Source organism: Acanthopagrus latus, chromosome 15 (genome assembly GCF_904848185.1).
Source record: "Acanthopagrus latus isolate v.2019 chromosome 15, fAcaLat1.1, whole genome shotgun sequence".
Classification (NCBI taxonomy): Eukaryota; Metazoa; Chordata; class Actinopteri; order Spariformes; family Sparidae; genus Acanthopagrus; species Acanthopagrus latus.
The window spans coordinates 14,687,297-14,713,222 of NC_051053.1; the positions used below are offsets into that span (position 1 = coordinate 14,687,297).

General features: G+C 42.5%; 1 protein-coding gene across 1 annotated transcript in view; it reads left to right on the forward strand.

Moving 5' to 3' along the window:
* Positions 1-25,926, forward strand: part of dntt (deoxynucleotidyltransferase, terminal) — an 85,939-nt gene that overhangs the window by 37,350 nt on the left and 22,663 nt on the right. Inside the window, exons 8-10 of the mRNA XM_037122760.1 lie at positions 3,054-3,156; positions 14,383-14,631; positions 15,103-15,186. Of these exons, the coding sequence (XP_036978655.1) occupies positions 3,054-3,156; positions 14,383-14,631; positions 15,103-15,186 (436 nt within the window). The remainder of the gene's footprint in view (positions 1-3,053; positions 3,157-14,382; positions 14,632-15,102; positions 15,187-25,926) is intronic.

A 25,926-nucleotide genomic window follows, 5' to 3' on the forward strand; every position in this document is an offset into this window, starting at 1 on the left:
TTTACACTTTGGAGCAGTTTCCAATTCAGTTGAAATTGTCGCTCTTGTTTTAGGCCTCTATTTGTGTTGCCTTGCTCGAATGCCAACCGAGCTACAAATAAAGTACCTAGTGGATACACATGTTCCTTGTGGTACAATAAGTAAGAATTTTAGTGTAAGATGTTCACAATTAACTGAATTTATCAACAGAATGTGAATAGCAGATTTGAGGTTATGATGTCATAATATTGTGTTTCAGGGATACCTACAGAAGTTCACATGCTAACCAGCTAGCCACAACCCATCCCAGACCAAAGCTCCTACAGTCCCCGAGCACCCAGTCTGACTGTTAGCTGTGCCGCGAGCTGTGTTAACTACCTAAGAGCAGTACAATTACTACAATTAGCAGCAGTTGGGGGCTAATCCGGCAATACTCTGACCTCTTTGTTCTGACTATGAATTTGACAGGTGGCCAATTCTAACATACTGCATCCTTAGTACTAGCATTAAGTATTAGTATAAGTATTAGCTCAAATCAGCAACAGTTTGTTGATGTAAGATGTTGAGGAGATATCTAACCTCCTAGCCAACAGCCTGTTCTGGTCCAAAGCTGGTGTTGTAGCGTTGCAAGCAGCTGCTTCTCTGGGCTCTCAGTCCAGACTGCTAGATGTATGGCTAACAGAGCTAACTAGCTAACAACAGCTACAGTTACCACCAATAAGCAGTTACCTTGGTGATATTTACGTATTGCACCTTTAAACCACAGAAGTCAACAAGGTTTATTATATTTCTGTTGAACTGGTGGGAAGCGGTAATGAGCACTAGAGCACACAGTGCTGACACACGTGGGTGTGTCCAACTGGTTCAGTAATTGTGATGACTGGAGGTGCATATGCAGCCCTGGCACAGCATCCACCAATCTGGAGGATTGGCTGCAGCAGGGTGAATATTTAGCCAGTAGGAGGAATACATTATCAGTTGAGAGTGAGTTGGAGCAGTTTTCAGTAATGGCCAATCAAATGAGCTCCTCTCATGACCTTCAAAGCACAAATATGCAAATATAAATATGCTTTGAAGTGATGATGTTTTTGCAGCTAACTAACATTCATCAGTAAAATGAAGTGTTTCAGCCTTGTAGTTCAATCAAGAGACACTTAGAGATAGGAGAGCGGTACAGTGTGACATCTGGATGCATGTGATGTGAAGCTGGACTCCTTATGAGCTCAGCGGAGGGACCCATGGGTGCTGGACGTGATAGAGACTAGAGGTGAAGTGGTTAGAGCAGGGCTGCATCGATCCTACACTGAACTGACATCTGACAGCAGCAGAGAGGGGAAAAGTTTGAAAGTTCGACTGCAACAATATGATTGACTCACAGACACTGACTTGGGTTAATTATTGTGTCTATTAATCATTGTAATAGATATAGATGGTGTTTGATGACATCATGATGTGAGGAGACTCTGCATGCTCCAACTGAGTCTGGGCTCAGCTCTGCCTCTTTCCTGCTGGCACAGGGATGCTCATCAGTCATCTGATGCACCTCATGAATTCATCGCATTTTTCCAGCAGTTTTTACAAGTCGAATCATTTTATGCTTCTCAGCACAAAGTGCGCAGCCGCACCACTTTTCCATTTTTCCATTTGATTGCCTGGTTGTGCACACAGTCCTGCTCTACAGGCTCACTCAGCTGATGTTGGAGCAAAATCTCAAATTGCACTTTTCTGATCAGCATCTACAAACCATAAGTGGAAGAACCTCTCAGCTCAGCCGACCAGAGCACTTGAACTAATGTGAGTTTAGAGCAGCACGTTTGGCTGGTATCTGTCCTGGTTCGGCTGAGCACAAAGCACGCGATTGACTTTGGGGGGGAAGGGGCGGGATATGTGTCATGCACCTGCCATATCTAATGATGAAATCTAACATTTAAGAATAACAAGGGCTATGAGAAGCTGAGCTCCAACCTGGCCACTGCAAAACGGCACAGCAATTTTACACCCTCATCTTAAGATTTTGTGAGACATAAAACCCAACAGCCCCTACAGAGGTGGCACCTGTGCTCAAATATGTCGTGGCACAATCTGATTGGCTTAAGTGGATGTGTTCAATCTTGCAGCTACAGCTAGCAAGCTAGTCATTAATGGGACAATGCGTTTCAAAGTTCATTCAAAAACCGTGAATGTACCTTCAGCTCTTGTCTTAGCTTATGTTGTATGCCACAGTATGACGGCACAACAAGGAACGCAAATCAACAAAACACACCTCACAGCTCACAGCCACTCAGTATGATTGGACTTGGCAAATTCACACAAGGCTAAACTCACTTATTTAACACTCAGAATAGGATTTTACTCTGACTCATTACATCCTCTGACACAGATCGATGTGAATTTTAACAGAGAATCCATCTGACTTACTTGAACAAAACAAACCTCAACCCTGAAACCATAAACCAAATCACCAAGTCGTACCTCTGATACACTGCATGTGTGAATGAGCTACTGAAACATGACAATCATCTCAAGCCGCATCTTCAGAAATTCTGATTGATGGCAGGAGTGATTTGAAAACCGTGTCGTACTGTAATTGATGCATTGACTCCAGACTGCAGCTTTGATATGCCCTTTGTGTACACCTTATGAACATGCACAGGGTTCTCTGCTGATGCCGGGGATCTTCCCCCGTATCTGCTCCTGCTTGATAATCACTTACAGCACTGAAACACCCATCTGCTGGCAGTTGTGCTGACTGAGAAAATGCATTGTGTAAGCGCAGTCAGGCTCCACACGGGTCCGCTTTATGACACTGATCCAAGTAGAAAATGATGATTATCATAAAAGTTAAAGCTCTGACAGCTGAGGCAACAAAAAGGGAGCTTTTACACTTAACAACTCAGGACAAATTACTTGTTGAAAAAAATGAAAGTAGTCAGTGCCATTAGTATGGCCTGTGCTTTTAATAGCTCCGTCTGCCACCTTCCCTCTTCATCAGTGGAGAGCTGTGACTAAGAGATAATTCTTTTCATTATTTCCTCGACACAGTGTGGGTAACGGTGCTGTGTCTTTGTCTCCAGGGGGAAGGAGTTTGGTCATGATGTAGACTTTATCGTGACCACACCTGAGCTGGGGAAGGAGAAGAATCTGCTGCCCAGCATTATCAAAAGACTGACGAAGCAAGTGAGTATGTTGTTCCCTTACTCTTCACACTGAAGGGACGTGATGCGAAAATGTTGTGCATTCCCTGCAACTGTATAATTAGTAGGCATTTACCTTAGCCGCTAATTAATTTCTGTTTTGCAAATGCTCAGTTTCCTGGACGAAATAGATGACTGCAGGATGTCCTCTTGAAAACCTGAAAACCTTCTTCGGGTGTGGAGTGTTGCATTATAATGAGCAGGAGTTCAGAACACTGCTTTGCATTTAAAGCTTAATTATTAAAAACTTGTTTGGAGTTTCATGAAACTAAAAACTTTGAGGTCCAGTTGGCCATCTGTGTTTCCATATGCATAATCAAACACTCTTTAATTAAAGCCGGCGAATATCCAACAATTCTGCTCTGAGAAAAGTGAGAAAGAAGATACGAGACACGAGTTTAAAAAAACAACAGTGCTACAAACTACTATGTTGAGAAGAATCATGGTAATATTTGAACCATAAGGTAATATTGACTGCAGGGCGATGATAGCTGATTGCATAACTAGACTGAAATGAATTCTCATCCATGAATGATAACTTTGCCTAAAGATCATCCTGTGCGTACTGGCTGTGATGCTTGAACCTTTGTAGAGTGAACAGGATGTACCAGATGAGGCCAAGTCTACAATGTTTTAGTCGAGCCAAAGGTAGCATTCGACTAAAATGACATGAAAATGAGTTAAATCACAGAAACGTAGTCAATTGTCGCTCAGAATTTACATCCACACACTGCCTGTAACCGTTGCATGGTTATATAAGCTGACTGACAAAGCTAACATTAGCTTGCTAATAGTATGACAGTATGTGAAGATTTTAGAGCACATGTCACAGAAATAAAAGCATATACTTCAATGCCCACAGCATTTCACCAAATGACAAGTAAAACATTGATTACTGTGCATAAAAAGATATTTCATTCCACACATCTTGAATGCTACCAGCTGTGTCACATATTTTTTTGTACACAATTTATCAACAATAAATTTTATAAATCATTTGGTCCCATAGAACAGTTTTTAGGTTGAATACTGATTATACAGTAACTTCCTGTTTTAATTGGATGTCACTATTATTGTTCCCCAGCAAATGATTTACTCCTGATCTCTGTTAACAGATATCTGCGTAGAACTGCAAGGGACAAGATTTTGTTATCAGGATTGTTCTGGTTCCATTTGTAGTCCGAGTGGTACTGACCAATCACATATTCTATATGTATTCTATACCAATCAGATAATCAGTAATCTGCAGTCATGTACGTTCAGGCAAAACTAAATCAAGAGTCATCTCTGGAACAATAGAATATAGCTAATGTGTTCTGAGATAGCTAAAGTCTTTGTAAGCAAAAGCATTTGTATTTCATGATGAAACCAGGTTTAATAAGTCACCAGTTTGAAACTAGCTCATAGCTGCTGAGAGGCAGAACAGACTTAACATGAGTCTGTTCCATTCCATGTGATTATGTTAATGTGATGGCAGTAAATCACTGTGTCTATTTCTTACACTGTTTACTAACTGACTAACAGGGCTGTCTGACAATCTGTATTGATCCTAATGGATTTTCCTTTGCAAGGAGTGATACGCCTCGTACACACTCCCAGTACACAAGAGATCGATTTTATGTCTGAAAAAGTGGCTGTGAGTTAAATCCGTCACAATATCCTGGTGACTGTAGTTTATTGTGCAATCAGACAATTTGACTATTTAGATATGAGGGCGATTGTACCTTCATTGTCATGGCACAGTACTGTAAGATTTTTGTGATACAATTATGGGGAATTCAGAACACTTCTACAGTCGTATCCGACTGCAGCACATTCAGAGTGCTTTGGCATAAAGGCTTCAAACCGAGTTGGTCACTTTTCCATCATTCAGAACTGTGTCCTTGGTCACTTACAGCAGCCTCTTTCACAGAAGTTTGAGAGAAGGTGGCTCTGCTGGTTTTCATCACTTTCGATGGAAAGAGATTGGAGAAAGGTGACTGAATCAGGTAAAAAGAGAAATAGTGCAATTTAGTGGGTTACTTGAAGAACTTTTTGCAGGGCTTTCAAGGACCGTCACCAGCCCCGGAGTCACCTTAATGGAAACTGAGTCCTTTAATGGAAAATGGGCAAAAAAAGAGACGTGGGTGAGAGGAGAGAAAAAGGAGAGGATGAAGGAGGGAAACACACAGAGAGAGACATACAGCTGATTAAAGCAGAGAGAGAGAGAGAGAGAGAGAGAGAGAGAGAGAGAGAGTAGAAAGTGAGAATAGAGAGGAAATGTGTGAATGAGAGATAAAACAAAGAGAGCAACGATGTTAATGGCAGTTCATGTTTACATACACTTAATGGTTTAATTACTGGTGGTACTCAAATGACGACAGTTATTCGCTGCTAATATCACAGTAATGTGACAAATATCAATGCTCTCCAGAAGTGTCCAATTAAAAACCCAGTGCATGTAAACACAATTATCTAATTGCATTAAAGTGAAGTCTTCATCACAATAATTGGGCAAACAGAAGTCCAGCATGTTCGTGTTTCCACCCACTGCTTTTTACCTCCAGCTTTACACGATTATATGAGAATGGAAATTTCAATAATGGCACCGTTTGCGAAACGGCAGAAATCAGAGTTGGAGTAAAACGATTTGTTGTGTGCATAGATTCGGCCCCTCAGAGGGGGAAATTGCCAAATCAATTTAATGTCTGCGAGTTCAGTTACACAAACATTGATTGGATTTGCAGTTAAATCACAGCCAAAACCTGAATCGTCAGTCAACTTTTCTTTTCGATAAAAATAGAAATGGTTTGTTTTTCATCCGTGAATAGTGACCTTGCCTTTCTTGAAGATTAGTAGACATTCAAGCAGCAGCTCCTAAACTTTTCCCCCACAAATGAACTAGTTAACATACATATCTTTCATTTTTTCTTTCATTTTTTTTTCTTTTTAACTACATGTTTTTTTTTTTTTTATTGAACCTCCCATCCCCAACCCTCAGTAGGGTTCGGGGTCAGGGGTTACTTCATAACGTGTTACAGTGTTGTATCACTTTTAGCTGTAAAAAATGATATTAATGCATTACTAAAAGGAAGTTATTAACCCTATACTAACTAAGGCAAGAAATCACTATCTGATCATTGCACCGTCAATCACAACATTAATACATATATCATATACAGCATACTTGATATCTCTGAAAAGCTTCACCTTAGCAATGTAATTTTTGTGCTGAAGAGGACTGCGGTGTGATAGTGTCCTTTTCAGCAGCTTTGTAATCCAGCCTTGAATCGCAGTGTCTTTTTGGAGACTTGGAAAAATCCACAACGATAAACTTGATACTGAATGTCTTCTGTGACTATGTATCCATATTCCACGTTGTTGTTGTTAGGTCGTGGGCAAAAACAGGTACTGATTATCACCCTGCTGCCTTCTCAGAGTTGTAAAATCTTGCCTGGTAGTGTTATAAACCACTGTGCTGGGTTTTGGCTTCTAATAAGCCATCAGTTTCGTTTCACCACTAGCTGGAATTCCTCAATCACATTTCATAGTCTCGACAGTTCCTGAAGCGGCTCCTTGCATTGAACGCCCACTAAAATCCTAGAGAAAATATGTGTCAGGCAGAGTGAATAAACTGCTACAATAGGAGTGTTCGGTCAGATTGACAACTGAAGAATGCTGACACACCTCCTGGGGACTTGAAATGCTACGGAGACACTTCATGGGAACAGCAGGAGGGATAACAGAAACCAGCAGTTGATGACATCGGAGATGGCCTGAGGGTCGTGGCATCGTCTCTTTTATAAAAAACAAACAAACAAGACATCTGGAGGCAGACCGTGTAGCGCATTGTTTCTGCTTTCAATTACAGCAACAAAACACTTTTTTAATGTAGATATGACATGTTTACAAATACAGCAGAAAGAGCCTATCTTCTATACTGTATAACTACAAGGAAAACCATTAGAGGTGTGCGCAGCAGGTCTTCAAGTCCCTCCAATGGGATTTTGTCCACCTTCAGATCATCGTATCTCAGTAAAATGTTTGTAAAAGTAAAGGAAACCTAGTATATTTTTTGTAAAAGATTGTCAAAGTTTAACATGTCAGAGTCTGCACCAACAGAAGCTCCTCTCTCCCCCAGGAAACAATGCTCCTGAAACACCTCGTCAGAAGTCCCGCCTTTAATTCCGTGACTTTGTGACATCACATTACGTCACCATTTGCAAAATGTATGTCTAGCGGCTAGTTTTGCTTTTCTAAGAATTGATTTAGTACAGATTGCTCTGTTGTGGTTAGCATGTTAGTGCTGGGTAGGGCATGAGTGAGCAGACCAATCAGAGCAGATCAGGGCCTTAAAGAGACAGGAGCTTAAACAGAGCATTTCTGACAGCGTGGGGAATACAGAGCTGCAGCACTGGTCAGTATGAGAAAACTGATGTGTTTTTGAACATTAAGTGTCTAAATCTATTCTAGCAGTGATCCAAAATAAGATTATGAACCTGAAAAAGGGCATAATGTGTTGCGTCCTTTACTGTCACGCAGACGGTTGATTCCCTTCCACTTGATACGTTGATGCAACATGTTAGAGCAAAGTTGGGCTTCCAAAAGCCAACTCAAATACATTACAGTATATAGCTGACAAAAAATATACAGTATGTGACATTCTGTAACAAAAACAAAAAGAGAGGATCTGGAAGGACCTCTCTTTGTCAACACAGTTTTCTCCCCCAGATAAATGCGTAGCTGGAGAGGGTCATGAGAGGAGACAAGTGTTTGATGAAGAGCAGGACCGCGCTGTCTGGTCTAGCTGTCGGCTTGTTTTTTTTTTTGTCATCGCCGGGTTTAAAAATAAATCCCTCCTTCCCCTCTTCCATCCACACCTCCACATGCCGCCTCCTCCTCCAGCGGTCTGTCCTGACTGTAATTACCTCCCACTTACTGTATGTTATCGCGCCGAGCTCTCACCACTTGCAGCCACTTACACTCACTATAGGTGGAGGGAACGAGGTGAAGGTGTGAGTGTGCAGGGGATAAGGAGGCAGAATGGATGCGAGACAGTGAATTAGGCGGCTGGGTCAGGTGTTAAAACGGCTTTTCGGAGCCCGAGCACGGACGGTTTTGATACCACCGGAAGCCTTCTCCTCATGGACGGCTGGATGGGACAGCGATGCGGAGGGGGAGCGGCCTGCGGGGACGAGGACACAAGAGACAATGATTAAGTGGAGGAAGCAGAGGTTGACTCTAAGTCGTGTAACCTTGTCATCTGCAATCAAGCCCCTGGAGGCCCACGTGTCTTCACTCAGGCCTAATATCATGGGCACCCCCCCCTCCCACCCCTTCAGCACCCCTCTTCAGCACCCCTCTTCAGCCTGCAGGGAGTTAAAAATACATCTATCTAGAAAACGTCCTTGCAAAAACGGGTTCATCATTTTTTTTTTTCCCCTTCCCCCTCTGCTGCTGATATTCTGAAAGCATAACTTGGGGGCAGAGGCAAGGTCAGCCACCAGCTTCTGTGGCAGACTGATGAGATTCAGCTTGGCCCTGGTGATAGCAACGGAGAGACGGAGAGAGGGCCATGTTTCATCCTCCATCCATCTATCATCTCCGTCTCTAAATACTGTATAAGAGCTGCTTCCTGAAGGCTGAGCTTTGTATGCGCTGCCGCCGTCGAAACGCCATTCAGCTCAGGCTTTTATTGTTCTGCATCTGGTCTGAGTCAATGTGGTTAGGGATCGGAGAGTTTTCCCCTTTCGGTTGAATAAGTGATTCAGGCGGAGCAGCCCATATACAGCGGAGGTTATTTTTGCAGTCACAGGGAGTTAGTCACATTGAGATCTAAATAAAATCTGAGCTGCAAAGGCTACTTTGAGTGACATTGAGAGGACACACATGCGAGACACACGAGCCGCTACACTTTAACTCCGGCAATCAGTGTCTTTCATTCCGTCGGTGCTGTGAATCAAAGTCAAAGCGCTGTTGAAACAGTCCTGGCTAACGCACGCTAATCTGCGACTTGACGGCGAGGTTTGAAGTCTCTTTCGGGGGGGGGAGAGAGAATGTGGGATGAGATCAGAGCATCACACCATTGTGCTCGTCCTCCGGATGCAGGTGGTCGCGACCACTCATCAAGAAAAGAGCCTGAGTAAATACTCAAATCGAAAAAAAAAAAAAAGAAAAATTACAAGCTTTTAGATCACTATTTCAAAAGTGTTCTCTCCGTTTTTCTTCTTCTTATATTCAGTGCTCCGGGGCGATGCTTTGGGGGAAAAGATTATCTTCCTGCCGTCCTCCTCTGTAATTCCCTCTGTAAACAGTTCTGCTGGAATAAGCTTACTCTCAGATGCTCGCTGACATTACCTGCTGCGTGGGAGATGATTACAGAGTGCTACGAGGCTAAACAGCCCCCGGCGATGCTGAGACGGGGGAACTTCATGACATCCTGTTTTTATGGTGGATTTGTGAGTGTGTGTGTGTGTGTCAGAGCCAAGAGAAAGCAGCGCGACTGCGGCGTGCGCGTGTGGGCAGGAGGGCCGCAAACCTCCTCGAACGAAGGGCATCCACATCCAGGTACTTAATGGTCTGTGCGACTGTCATCATCACTCATTAATACTTCTCTGTGAAGGCATCAAAATGATTCAGGGCTGAAAGAAAATGCACCGCCAGGAGGGACCGAAATATCTGCCAGAAGAAGAAGTGACCTACATTCGCGGCCTCGCGTATGAGATGGGTTGCAGACCTTCTCCCGCAACTTGTCTCAAGTGTGTCTCAGGGGGATTTTAATTTGAGATTAGTCAGTGTTTAAGTGCTTTTATGCTGTCATTCTGGCCTCATTATCTAAGTGAGGACTGTCGCCGCCTTTAGCTAAGCTATTGCTGAACGTAAAGGGAACTTTAAGAATCCCTGCCTATAATAGGGAAGGTGAATGGTTATCTGTAATTGCAGAGGGAGTGCATTCCAGGGGTTGCAGCAGAGGGCGACTCTGGAATTTTTTTTTGCCTGTAATCGCACCACCAGTGAAGATAATTAGAGGAGGGAAAGTGAGGAGAGAGGGCTGGCCCTTTAGCTGAGATCTGCTCCCTGTAGATCTCATAGCATGGCCCCCTCAGACTTCTCATACAGGCAGAATTTGAACTTCAAGGTTAGGTGTTGACCCGCAAAACAATACAGGAAACTAAATACAGATCCCAGCAAATAGTGTTTCTCAAGAAATCATCGTTGTCCACTTTAAAGATATTTAAACGGGAAAAAAAATGATTGGATATAACTCAGGGCACAGAGAGTCATAAGGATGATTGCAATAATATCATAATCATATTTTAATCATGGACCAAGGGCCAAAAGAAAGCGTGTGGTGTGTGGACTTGTCAAGATGACAAATAGTACTATATAGAAGACTTGAGAGGCAAGTTAGAAAAAACTAATTCTGGCTTCCATTTTCTAAATCTGATCTTAACTCTTTCTGTTTTTATGACTTAAGAACAGCAGATAAATGATTTTTGCCTAGATAATCTTGAATTCCTTGAGTGTTTTATTTTTACCCCACTTGGCTTCAGGACTTCCGTAGTATAACAAAGTTGATTTTTTCCTTAAATGTCTGAGTGTCACTCTGCCCGATGAATAATGAACATCAAGTCATTTGGAATCATACAGCTTTAATTTCTTGCTGGAAACATCTGGCGGGTCAAATCAAACCTTATGGTGGGAGGGGGGCCCCACTTTGGGCAACCCTGTTTCAAACCATCCCCTAATCATGTTAATTACAGTCACAATCCAAGTGTAGACCTAAACAATACTGTCTATAACTTCAGTTATGTACATTAAATATCACTCCTAATATGAAGTGCTAACAAAGACACAGCTTTTGTTGTACCACAGTACAGATGCACTGACCACAGCTTTATCCACGGGCACCACGGATAATCTGCAGATTATCAACACATTCAGCAGACGTAAAATAAATGGCAGCAAGATCTTCCATGATCAAATTTTATTTGTTATAATGTTGTGTGTTCTTTAACTGGTGCGTCCCATGTACAGAGGCTGTGTCCTCATCACGTCACTCCCAGGCTCCATCTGACCAGAAGCTTAAAGTTTATTCTCTTTCCATCTGGAGAGTTTCCTGTCACAGTCACAGAATTAGTTTAGGCATAACAAGACATAACAAGCGTTTCTGCTTCGAAAAACATACAGTTATGATTAAATCCCTACATTTGGCAATTCTGCTGATGACTTAGTAACCTGCGCAGTGCGTTCTGGGAAACGTTTGCACAGGTCGGCAGTCGGGCAGGACTGTTTAGCTGCAGCTATCCGGGCTCTGCTGACATGGTGTTTAATGTCTTGTGATTAACCTCAGTCATTTGCTGGACAGGCAGAGTGGCTGCTCACTGCACTGGCTTCCCCAATTATTGCTCTTTAAGGAGAGTGCAGCAGATTTATGGCCAGTGAGAGAAGAGTAGTATCCCAACAATTACACCGGGCACTAGAATTAAATTGACAATTTGTAATCTTAATCGCCTTAACACTTGTGCATCCAGAGAGAAGCATAATCAGCCAGGGCGAGGCCCGGAGGAAATCAATTCAAAGACTCTCTGGCTGGCTTCTTCCTCTCACTTCCTCTTTTTTGCCTTTCTGTTATCTCCTCTCCCACCTATTTTTTTACTTTCCCTTACAGGTCGAACCCTTCATTCTCTAACTCTCTGGCACTCTCTTACACTCACGGCTTTGTTTCTCATCAGTGGCCCCCTCTCCGTCTCTCTCTTCAACACACTGACATCTTACTCGACAGAGATTTCCATTATCAAAGGAGTGGAACCATTTGCCAGGGAATGAGCTCCAGCCATCCAGTATGGCTGACTGAAGGCTTGTCTTTCTATTGAATCTTACACTCAGCCTTTTTTTCCCCCCCCAACGCTCCATCCTCAAACGAGACCGATGACAAGTCTGAGCAGATGTTCACACAGTGGTCCATGTCCTGCTTCTCGTATCCATGGTTACATCTGTCCGCAGCTGTAACAAAAGTTACAGGTGTGTTTTTAAGCCTGATTTAACCAATCATGTCGACATCGCTGTCAATTTAATTGAAGAGCAGATTTTATTAATGAACTCACTCTGCAAGTAGCAACATGGTTCACTACAAAATCTCAAAGCTGTTTTCGGTTTCTAAGATATGAAAGTACATGCACAGAGTACAAATATATGCAATAAAACTGCTGTAAAGAGTTTTTCCAAGATTAAAAGAAGGTTCTGAAATGATTTTGCCGGGGTCAGCAATCGGGTTTGGGTTGTTTATGTTGGGGTCCATAATATTCTGACAGACTCCGAGGATGAAGCTTTCAGTGTTATCAGTGTTTTTTTTTTTGTTGTTGTTCTTGTTTGCTTTTCAAAAATGAACAATAAAAGTGATTAATGATTTTGGTTTGGGGGGGGGGGGGGCAAAGTCATTTGACCAAGTGGGCTTAAAACAGCCAATGTTTCTACAAATTTGGTATATACTCAAATATGCTACATTTATGCTAATGTTAACCATCTTAGCTCAGCCTGTTAGCACACACGTGCTTGCAATTAGCTAAGTACAGCTGAGGAGAATGTGAATGTCAGAGAAGCAGAACAGAATGTCTGTGCCAATTTTCATGGCGTTACATCTGGTATGGTCACGACATTTTACTCAAAAGCACAAATGCTGACGTAATGATGACGCAGGGGAAAAAGCAAATTCGGAGTCAATGGAATTCATGGTCTGGGAAAAGTCTAGAGATCACCAGAATCATTAGAGTCCATTCTCTGGGGACCATGAATGTCTGCACAGAACAGTTGTTGAATTACTTCTGTCAATCTAGAAGCTTACGTTACATACTGGCTATCGGTATATATGACCGAGGGAACAAGACTGTGCAGACTATTTACTAAGAGCCATTCAAAAAAACCACAAATGTTCCACAGATAAGATCCACTTACACATCATCCCCCCTCATTTCACTCTTGCTTATTATTCTCTCTCTCACGAGATGTGTAAATAACCAGTGTTGTTTAAAAAAACATAACCTCGACTCAACCACTGTCAGTCCCTCCAGGCATGTACTGAATGTTTGCTATTTATCTCCAAGATTATAAAGAATCAGTTTTTTTGCAAGTTGCAGTGCTCATTGTAGGCAATAACATTTTCTAATAATCATGCTGAATCTGTCTGTGTTGAGTTTTTAAATCTTTTTTTGAAGGATTCTGAAACAGAGCTAATCTGTGATACAGCTGCTGTTTTAAATAACACCATTTGGCTTCCAATGACCCCAGCGTTTGAACAAAGTTTCAAATAAGGGCCCAGTTTTCAGCGGCTGTGATCTCATCCTACCTGTCAAATAACAAATATAGTGACTTTAGTGTACTAAGACACAATTCTGGGTCAGACAGTGGGAGCCAGACCGTCAATATTCAGCCCATTCTTCCAGTAGGATGAAAATGCTATCACAATTTATGCAGTTTATCTATGATAATTGAGAAGTTTTTTTGATTGTTTTGTGAAAAGTGAATCTGATGGTCCACCAACCCAAAAAGCCAGGCGGTGAAACAATTTGCAGTAAATATGCTTTTTGATTTTAGTTTCATCTTGAGTCATATTCCGGTAACTGAATAAAGTATAAGTTCAAATTTAAAAATATGAAATGGTTCTTGCCACATAATCATGCGGGCTTTTGATATCTACTCATTTTAATGAGTGTAAAGCTGAGGAGGCATGACTCAGGTCTCCTCAGTGCCTCTGACCACATTACTTCAAACATGGCATCCTCGCTTTGGAGATGAACAGTTATTGGAAGTATTTAGGTCTGAACACCTTGCTGACAGATTATACTCCAGTACTTTTAACCCTTCTGTGGGCCAGTGTGGAGGCTCTGATCCTCAGATAGGGCTCTTTCTGGCCGCTCTGAAGTCTGGGCTGCAGATGAAAGGTGACCGGCTTTCTGCTGAGAGGGCTCCTGGGTGCTCACTTGAGAGAGACGGATGGCTGTCCTCCTTAAAGTCTCTTGCCAAGACCCATGCAGATAATTTCACTTGCACGACTTTAATTTTATGATACCGTTAAAGCTATTTGTGTTATAAAAATGATGTTAATTAATGGTTATAGAGAATATTTTATAGACTGGTGCACAGCGAAAAGGTCTATAAAACCCAGTAAACACAGATTGTTAAGTTCTACCCATATCCATGCTAAAATCCTGCACTTTTCTCTCTCCACCAGCGCATTCTGCTGTACTGTGACTACCAGGCCTCCACCTTCGATATGTCAAAGCTTCCCAGCCACAGGTTTGAGGCCATGGACCACTTTGCAAAGTGCTTCCTGATCATGCGGCTGGAGGGCAGCCAAGTGGAAGGAGGTCTCCACCTGGCCGAGGGGGACGTCAAGGACTGGAGGGCGGTGCGCGTGGACCTGGTGGCGCCACCTATGGATCGCTACGCCTTTGCTCTCCTGGGCTGGTCTGGCTCCAGGGTATGAAGTATTATACAGAGTGTGTGACAGTGAGGAGTAGCTGCAGGTCGAATCCATGGGTAAAAAAAAGGAAAATGTGGTAGTTACTGTACTTCACGATGAATCATTTCTGTGTGTGCTGACACCGTGTGATGAAATATTGCTTGGACTCAAGAACAACATCAAGGTCAAGGTCCAGGAAGTCTTTATTTTGCCAAAAAGTTGTTGAATTAATTTCTTAAATCTAGTTCTCAGGAGACATTCTTTTCAGACAACTAAGACAACTTGAAGGACATTAAAATTAATACAGAGTCAAATGCAAGTGTATTATATTATATGAACAGTAAGGTCTGACATAGAATCCCTTCTTCCTCATGAAGTTCTTCAGGAAGCATAAGGGCATCCATGTATCCCTATTTCCTTTCAATGCCATAAAAACAGACAAGTAAAACAGATATTTGGTTTCAGACAATTGATTCTTTTCTTCTGCAGCAGTTTGAGAGAGACCTGAGGAGGTTCGCGCGACTGGAGCGGAATATGCTTTTGGACAACCACGCCCTGTACGACAAAACCAAGGTACTCAGCAACAGGACTGATTTCTCATCAGTGTATATCAGACATGCAAAAAGATCTTAAGATTCAATGCAATGCAAATATACATACACAGCTTATCAGATAATAAACGTAATGTGTATACATTGACCAATTTTCTATAGCTTATTAAAACAAAGTTATTACTACAAATTTATGGTTGTAAAATGATACCAGCTAACCAAATTTGCATTTGGGTTGTATAACTTAACACGTTTATACCAGAACATAATTGAATTGCCAAATGGTTCATTTATTCACCCGTAATGAGACAGGCAGATTTTTTTAACATGTTTTTGTATACAGAAATCTGTCTTAGGATATCTTAAAGTGGTCGGCTGGATGATCTAATATAGATATGTTTGGCTCTTGGAGCACCAAAGCCAAGTGCTATCTAGTTCCAGTATATTAAAGTGGGGGCAGACATATTTACGGCTAAAATCTCCCAGTCTCTGCAAGTCACATCAAAACAATGCGTAGGGATACGGAGGTTCTACGGTTTGATCACATGTAGTGCCAAAGGAAAGGGCGGTCTGACAGCGATGTAAAGCGGTGTGAATTTTCTCTATACAACGTACACTTTTTTAGGTGAGCCTTGATTTAGGTGGTTAAATTTCACTTTGCATCTGGACTGCGCTCACTGCTGTACAAAGCTGAGCGTCTGGGCTGGAGCGGCTCTCTGCTTCTCCAAACTGAGGCTGCGCTGATTGGCAGTTATGGTAGGGAACATACCGACTATGGATCTGTACTTTATATGACCCCACTTCAGAAAACTCAAACTATCCCTTTAACATATGCAGTTTTTGATTTTGGGGTGAACTATCCCTTTTAAGGTCCAAGCTTATCTGCATTTTGTTGTTGCTATTTTAAATTCAGCCACAGTTCCATATCAAACCCACCTACGGGTATGATGAATAGCTGAACAGCCAATGGACACAACGCCAACCTTATTTAAACCGAATGTTCTGAGGGAGCACAAGAGCAAAATGTTTGCACAGTTACAGCCAGTGGAAACCTCAAAACTAGTTCTATCAGCAGCGAGTGCAAAGACCACCTTAAGTGTTTCTCACTGATTATATACTGTCAGGTGGGATTTGCTGTGTCATCTCCCTCCGAGTGTGTGCGTATGAATCCGGGGAGTGAATTACTTTCAAAGCTTAGGTCCGCAAAGGGTTTTTTTTTTTTTTTTTGGAAAGATCAGGGCAGACGTGTTGGAATACCACAGCATGAGAAAATGTTGACAGATCTGAAATTATTTGGTGCAATATGTGTTTCCACTCTGAGCAAGCAGAAAGGTGATACTGAAGCGAGAACAACATTTTTAATTATAGCACAGCGCTCAGTGGGAAGTGGGCAGGGTTGCGGCTCGGATGCAGCGCAGCGTTCCATCACACGCACTCACAAACAAATGCCTCGCACTGTACACATGAGTACACTAGAACAAGTAGCGCGGATAAAACGGAACCTCATTTTTAAATATACGAAAGCACAGACGTGTTAATGTAAATATAATTACATTGGGGAGTTCAGGGTTCATTTACACACTCCCAAATTAAATAAACAGAATCGTACCTTACAGAGTGGCAAAAGGCAAACAGGAATGGAGAGGAAATCTGTTGAGACATTTACTCTTTGTCTGCTCACATAGCAAGAGTTAATCAGATTTTATGAAGGAGCAACTTTCCTTTGTTGCAATCATGACTTTAATCGGCTTCAGGTGGATGAAATGGTGGGGACATGTGTTTCCATCTAGGAGTTCAAAGTGTCATGCAGAGGAGGGAATGATACTATGTAGAAACAGGCTGTCGTCACTGACACTCTATGGCAAAGTCAAACCACCAGTTGTGACACAGGAGACATTTTTAGCCGTGCAGAGAAGTCATTTTCAACATGTGACAATCAGCTTTGACAACAGGTGTGACAAGTTCGCAGGCAGCGGTGACAGGTGGCAGCGATTTTTACATTTTCCACGCAGGGAGCAACATGTCAGGGAGTGTGATTTTCAGGTAATGAATGTGAATATTTCTAATTAATATATCTAGCTGAAAGTCAAGAACAGACAGGAAGGCAAGTTTGTGTGAAATGTGTTGATCAGTGAGGCCACTATTAAGCTTCTGCACTAAAAGTGCTCATTTCTAATCATTTTGATAATCAGTTAATCATTAAAAGGTGCAATGTTTTTTATATAGCCAGAATTTAGACTTCATTTAAACTAATACTTTCAGCAGTGTGTGGAAACGAAGGTTGATATTACGTCAACAATGTCTATGTATTGTGCTGTAGAGACATCTACTGAAGTTAACATGCTAACCAGCTAGCCCTTGTTTGTTCTGTCTTGTTATGCCATTTTAAACCACAAGAGGCAATAGTCTGATAGCCCTTGTAGTTTCAGATGAATGATGAACATGCTGAGTTGTCTACTTAGTCTAGCATGTAGATTATATAGCGGGAAGGATATATTATTGCATCTATATTACTTAATACTTGCAATATACAACCCTGCACTATCTGAATTCGAGCTTCTCTCTTTTACTGAACTAAGACGACCTCGACTTCCATGTTAAGTCATCATAAGACACATTTCATTCAAACTCGACATTAATAAAATAAAACTTACCAAACAGTCTCGGTTCATCTTCGTATACTCGAGTCTGGTTTGGTTGAAATAAATCCTCAATTTATGGAGTAAGATGTGAAAATGTTCTTCCTATACAGCTGATTTTGTGTGCTGTTGGTACTCGCCCTCCCTTGCTCCTCTGCCAATTCATGCTTCTACTGTCCCTGGCTGCCTTGTTTTCATGTCACTTGAGTCATAGTCCTGTTTCGAGCTGTAAATCGCCTCTGTACTCCCTTAAACTGGCATCCGACGGATTCGAAGACTGTGTGCTTGGAGGCAACTGAGCCCAGCTGAGCTAAGCCCTGTTGCCTGCATTGACTTCTCTGTGATCTGAGGTTGCAATCCAGGCAAATTTGAGTTAGCTAATTAGGACACTAGCTACACAGCTAACCAAGCTAATTAGCTAACAGCAGATTGCTACAAACAGAGTAGAGTGAACTGTCCCTAGGTATTTGGAACTGCCTTTTGTGTTCTTGCCATATCTTACAAATTAAATCTTCAATTGGTTTCTTAAGCAACAACTCGTTCCTGCTCCTCCAATGACTACAAAGCATTTCCCTTTTCATCATTATATATTTCAAATGTCTTGGATCATTTTGGATTGTTGGTTGGATAGAGTAAGCATTTGGAAGACATCACTTTGCATGCTCACACAAATCCTGTGTAAGTTTTTCAGTTTCCTGGCATTTTTTTTTTTTTAGACTTAATGATTAATCAATATCTTCAGCCATGCAGAGAAGCCATTTTCCCCATGTGACAATCAGTTTGACAGCAGGCGTGATGAGCATGGAGGCAGGGGTAACAGGTGGAAATGTGTTTTTAGTTTTTTTTTCCAAATTTTCCATGCTGAGGGCAACAAGTGGAGGAGTTTCAACACTGTGTAACAAAAATTGGATTTTGCTAACGGAAACCTGACAAACACAAGTTTGTTTGAAACATGTTGATCAATGAAGCCACTTGCAGTGTTTGTATAAATCCCAGTCATTTGTAAGCTGCACGTCAGCTGAAATTGCACAACCTCAGCTTTCTTTTATCTGCACGACTCTCTGATTTACAGCTTTCAGACAGTGAGATACACTCCTGCAAGCACAAGTGCGTGAGTGTAAACTTAAAGAAGATTGACAGGACTCTTCAGCTGAAGGACTCAATTATTCAGCAGGGAAAAGTTTATAGTACTGACAAGACGACAACGAAAATTCCAGGCAACCATCCATCTTTGTGACAGGCATCTCCGAAGCTCGTGTTTATCCTATCCTTGCGACTATTCATTGCATCCTGTAAAGGAGCCCCAGCTCATTTCCAATGCATAAGGCAGAGTGTTTGAGCAGAGCAGAGCGGGACAAGGGTGTACGGCGTATCAGCGCACGGATCGACAGGGGAGACACCCTGTCACCGCGATGTCCCATCAGCTGCTCCCCGGGGACAGAGGTCAGAGTCAGCGGGATCACTGGGTGGCAGCTTCCTGACAGATATTATACACAACCAGCCAACTCAGATGGTGTTTATTCAAATGCAAGGGCAGAACCAGGCTTGCTGACAGTGCAGCCATCCGTGCACTGGAGTGGACAGGGGGAAATCACACACAAAGTCACACACACACACACACACACACACACACACACACACACGGGCATTCTCATAGAAAACCTTTGCGTGTGTTTGCTGGAGTTTGATGAGGTAAGAAGGTGCGTCAAGCACTTTGAGGAAAAAAGTCGATTCTTTAAAGTGAGAAGGTTGAGGAAATGAGACTATAACAGGAGATTTACAACAGACTACTATCTGCCCGTTGGAGATTTAAAAGTGCAGCAAGAGGCCAAACTGTTTATGCGTGCACACTTGCTCACTTAAGCAGCGGCATCACTTCCCAGGCTAGTTTCAAGGTCAGCAGAAAGCTTAACGGGGTTCACTCAGACATGAGTCGCACAACAGCGCGACCCGTTTCTCACTCTCTGCTCCACATCACAGCCGTAATTAACGTAATGAAGATCAATTAACTGTCCCGGCGTCAGTCCTGTCAGTGCCTGCACACGACGCTGACTGTTCGCTCTGTTCGCTCTCGATGTTCGCTGTGGGCAGAAGAGGAGGAGCATCCCCCCTTTTTGCCCGCACTCATCGGCGTTAATTGGTTCAACGTATGGCTGAGGACGGCGCGATAATGGCGCTTTCATCTTTTTCGCGTCCCTCCTAATTGGCCGGTGTTTTGGAGGGATTTGCTGCTGCTCATGTGACTTGTGCCAGAGGAACAGTGGAGTGATGAGGACCGATGTCTGATTAAATGGGAGACAGCCCAACTAAGGACCAAAGGCGGTCATTTAGAGGACTTTAATCTTGTGGGCTTCAGAGAGGCTCTCGACGGATACAAGCCGATCTCCGTCTTATTATAAAATACTTTAAAAAAGATTAGAGGGTTATACTCGAGCTAATGATCTCCTCCCAATTAAGAAGAGGCTCAGGGGGGATCCTCGAATTGTCGTGGGAGGGGACTTGTCAGCCGTCACACAGAGACACAATGACTCATGCACAGCAAACATGTTTCCAGTTTGAAACATTTACCGTCATTTAGGTGAAAATGATGTAATTTGAACACAGGTGACACCGAGGGAACAGCAGTGAAATGGCTGAAAGTGCAGGTTGTGGTCCATAGTGGGAGCATTATCCAAACCAATTACGGGGAATGACCCCACAACACAAGGCTTTATGGGTATCAGGAGGTGGGTGTTGACAGCTGGAGTTCCTTGTGCTCATAAAGCCTCGCATAACAAAATGAACAGACCATAGCCTGCACTGGAATATGGGCTCCTTGAAGGGAAACACAGCTGTATTGACATGCTAAGCTACGTCTGTTTCGCTTCCACAATTTTCCCTTCTGATTTCTGCCTGCTGCTAAATCCTCCAAACCGGCAGGATGACAGATTACCAAAACTGTAGCCCCCTGTTTTACCAGGCAGTCCAAGGAGAAAAAGGAGCCCCAAGAAGGAAGTAAATCACCAGCTGAAGGTCCATTTTGCGTTTTCACTTTATCGGAAGAGCCATTAAGATGAGGCCATTTGTCAGAGGGGCTAGTTTTCACACACAATGACAACAACAGTCGTAGCATTGTTTTTTGTGCTTAACTGTTATTCAGTTGTCACATACAGAAGTGGACAGAGATTGAAAACACCAAATTACCAGCGTCTGAAGGAGCACTAATCAAGCGTGTTGTGCATGTTTGTTTATTATGTCCATTATTTTTGAATTTGAGGTAATTTATTTAGGAAAAGTGCCAAACCTTCTTTGGTTCCGGCTTCTGAGAGGTTTCGGGGCTCTGGAATGTTGTTCAGAAAAAGCAACCAATTTTAGGATGTCCTCCTAATTTTATAGTCTAAACATTTAATGAGTAAATCTGAAAAAGTAGAGCTCAGATTGTGACTCATTATCACCTTTTAAAACAACACATTGTAATTATTTTTACATTAAAACAACACCTTCAAGATCACTGTAATGTCACAGTGACTTCTAATAGGCTAAAGAGGGCGCTGATGGAGGACGCTAAGGAGAGAAAAATAGACAGTGGCCAAGTAAGAGGCAAGACACAAGAGTTTCAGACTGGCTTTTGGTTGTTGGTGGCAGCTTTGCTAAATGAAAGTCTGCAGGACAGACGCACAACTGGACTTGTTGACTACTAAGTGATATAACCTGCTTTGTATGTATTGTGTTTTTGCACTAGCTTGATGTTTGGTTATGTAAGCAAACATGTTGCTAGTTTTTGATCATAATTCAAGTCTGCCGATTACAAGGTTTAGCTGTTGTCTTCTCTGGTTCACATCACGTTACCTTGGTGTGGTGTTACTCTACTGAGTTGTATGCTTGTGCACACAAATGTTAGTTATGGCTAACTGCTGCCAACTGTAACAACACTTAGCTAGTTAGCTCAGTTAGCCCTGCATCTAGCTGTCTGGACTGGGAGTCTGGAACACCAGAGAAGTGTTGGTGTTTCCTCCACTAGCACAGGGCCTTTAGCCTGGGACGGGTCGGAGCTAGCTGGGTAGCAGGAGCAGAGTGGGGCACCAAAATCCACCGGGAAAATTCTGATGGCACCGGCCCACCAGCGGCCCAACCCCTGCAGTCGTGTTTCTGGGTAACTGATGAATGTAAGTCCAGTTTTCACTATTTTGAATCTCTTTTTTTTTTTGTCTCTACCAACTCCTGCGTGAATTGTTTGATCATTTGGCTGCTAATTGCTCCCATAATGTTCACCAGCTACTCCTGAACTGCACCTGTCTGCTGCTTGGTGCTGAGCAGGTTGTGTACAGAGGGCTTCTGGATATTTTTCACTCAAAACAGCTGCCTGCTGAGACTGGGAATGAAGCTGTGTGAGCCGCAAGTTCAGGTGATAATTCATTATGTGTTCATCACATAATACCCCATCACGCACAATACCAGGAGTCTGGAACTGAGGCAGCTGAATATATTTCAGCCATCATTCATCTTATTATTCACATCTGTGCTTTTATTTTCCTACTGAGATGCATCAAAATCTCTCGAGCGGAAAATGACCTTCACCTTCGTAGTTTCTGGGTCATCAGAACGCACCAACTCTGAGGAGACTTTTTGTGGCTCAGGATCCAAATTCAGATCATGGTTTTCCTGGAAAGGTTCCTGCTGTGGGAATTTGCCACTCAGTCCGATGGGTTCAGCTGTAATTGGTCGCCGCGAAACGAAATGTCCTAAACACCAAATTGCAGGCAGGACATCTTTTGCACCCTGATGTGATCGATATGACTGCACCTCCATGTGTCAGGTTTGGGTTGGGACACCCTGCTAGCAATAACTGACATCCAGGCGTCCTCTGAAAATACTCTGCTGACTTGTAGTGCCACGGGCGCTTACAACCAGCATCGGTACCGCCCACCGCAGTTGAATTTTAACTGAAGTGCAGGTCTGAGGGAGAGGTGTCGGCCGGGGGATAGGTGGGTCTCTCTATGTATCTGCCTGTCTGTCTGTGTGTGTGTGTGTGTGTGTGTGTGTGTGTGTGTGTGTGTGTGTGTGTGTGTGTGTGTGTGTGCCCTTTGCTGTAAGTCTGAAGGTTTGTGATAATTAATATGTGTAGTGGGCTTGATGAATGAGGACAGGTGGAGGATTTCATCATGCCTAGACAGACTGACTCCCTCCCCGGGCAGGAGGGATCCATGACCCTGCCCAACGCCTCGAAAAAAAAAACACTCCCCTCTATGTGTGGCAGGATCTACCCTTGAAACTCTCTCTATGTGGTTGTGTGCGTGCGTGTGTGTGTATGTGAATGCTCACTGGTGCGGTGCGGCTCAGTTGATCCCAAACCGATGTACACCTGGTAAAAATGTGTTCATGTAAATGCAGTTCCTTGTCATTTGTTCTGCCTATTTATGCGCACTTCCACACACCCCGTGCGTGTGTGCTCTATACTGTGAATGTGTGTGTGTGTGTGTGTGTGCGTGAGTGCGCGCATGCTTGTGTGTGTGTGTGTGTGTGTATCAGTATGTGTCTTTCTCAGAGGGTAATTACTCTATGTCATCTGTAGGAGTGTGATTAATGAGCTTCTGGTCAAAAGGCTGTGAGCATAGATGTCCTGGCTTCGGCCCTGAAGCACAGTTGCTGATATAAGAGCACCATTCATATTCTCTCTATACCTGACACCCCTCCAGCGCTACACCGCACTCTGATGTGCTGTTCAAGTAACTTAGTGTTATCCAAACGACAGCATTTCCCCAGTTTAATACAAGTTATAGGCAATAAGAAACTCTTAATGTTGGACTTTTGACACCTTGGAGTGATACAATCTACTGTAGACTTAAATAAAAATGTAATTGTTGATTTTCCTTTTTTCTCTACATTGTTTTATTGCACTTAAAGCTGCTCTACAAAACTGCAACAAAGTTTTGTATTGAATTACTTTGATTAAATTTGCACAATCATTCTAAGGAGCCACCTTTCTAGCTTCACACAGATCTAGGGACCATATGTTCCTCTGAGGACTGCTTGTTTATTCATAATTAATAAAGTATTGGTTGTATTATCAACATATTAGTATTGTAATTAGTACCTTTCTGACTTTTAATTTTTGTATCAACACTACATTTTGCACCTTCAGACATTAGCAGCATAAACACTGCTGTTAAGTTTAGAATCGACTGCCACAAAAGCTCGGCTAGATAAAGTCAGAAGGCTGAGGGGATTATTCTACATTTCAAATGCTTTTATGTTGCACAACTCCTCTTTACAAAACAGTGTTACTTTGTATGAAGAGCTTCTGAAAAAAAAGGAAGCAAAAAAAAAAATGTTTGTCTATATGTAGATTTAAAAGAGAATGGGTTCCCGTTTCAATGTGAAGTGCCAGTAAAAAGCTGGAATTGACCAGACCAGACAGTTTAAACTAATACAGTCAAACCACTAACAGCACTGCAGAGGCACCGTCGTGGTTCTATAATGATCTCAATAATAATCTCAGATCTCTCGAACTTCTACCCTGTCATGTCACGACTGTGGGGACATCAACATTTTATTATATGATAAAATAGTGATTATTTAAGGAAAAAAACCCATAAATTTAACTGGTTATTCCAAACTCATGAATCGGAGACCAACGCCTGTGATACTGAGCAGTAACAGTAATGTATCAGATGACTTACACCTACATGTCATCTTACAACAAAGCCTACAAAGGTTAAGAGCAGCTCTGACTGATAAAGATGAATACTCAGGGCAGGAAGAGCCAATCAGATACAAAGACCTGCCCATTCTTTAAGAGAGGACACTTACTATCTACAGTAACAGTAAACATGGAACATCAACCACAAATTAACAAAAAAAATGTATATCTGAAATATAAACATACATAAATTAAAACAAAACTGAATTGAAGCCAGTAGACAATTAAAAAGTAACATCATATCAAATGTTCAAATCAGAAACAAATCATGGGCTAAAACTGTTCTTATTGCTTGATCTAACATGTGTCCATCATGACCTATGATATCGTTATACCGTCACTGTAGAACATGTTTCAGACGGTGCTCGCTCTCCTGCTACTGTACTGCAGACATTAAAATAGACTGCGCTTATTGCAAGTGAAAATACATCGTTGGAGTTTCTCCTAAATTTAAAGGCAGTATGAAATTTAATGGAAGCTCTTATTTTTAAGCAAAAGCGAAGATAAATTTTGGCCCGGACCAAACAGATTTAATGCCAAATGCATTTGAATGTATAATATTTTATTCATTATTGTTCAACTAACCTCAAAACATGAATGAATATTGTGATGAAAGTTATTGTGCAAACCCACTCCTAATGTAAGATTTTGTAAGTTTCTGTTTGTGTGAAAAATGTTTTTATTTTTCCAACAAAAATAAAAGCCATCAGAAAAATGATGCGGATGCTGTAATCTCATAAACACTCCGCACATGAAAACAAGCTAAGTTCAAACGCATCTCTTTGGTCTCAGATTCCTGCGGGGCCGTTCTTTTATGTGTATAAATGGGCCAATCTGTCTGAGCTTTGGTGCACAAATTTATGCCCAAACAGCATTGCGAAGGTTCACAGGAGATTCCTTTTTTACATTTTTAAAAACCTATAACTAAATGAACATCATTCTACAGATTGCTCTCCAATTTTTTTTTTTTCCCCGTGACAAGGATATCACATCTAATTTAATGTGATCACAAAGTGAGGACAGTCCTCTCGGCTCCAAGACTACCTCCGCTCTGCGTCTGTCCACCGGGGTAACAGCTGAATTTAATACAAAGCTCACTGTCAAATTACGATATCTTGGATGTAGAGTGCTCACAGCTCTTTTTCGACCCCCCACCCTCCTCCACCCTCTGAGCAGTGGATGAGTGGACAATAACAGGGCAATTGCACTGGGCTTTGGGGAGCGGCGGTTTCCGAACGCCTCCCCCGGCCGGCTGCCTGGTGCTCACACAGGCTGTGTTTGCGGTGCCGCCTGGAAGGAGGCCCCGCTCGGCGAGCAGAGGAAGGGGGGAAGGAGGTTTAATTTAGCGGATGGTGGCACAGGGACCCTCAGGGCGTCACTGTATGACACGCGCATACCTGAGCGTATGCTGTGATAGACAAGCGAGCCGAGGAGGGTGGGGTCT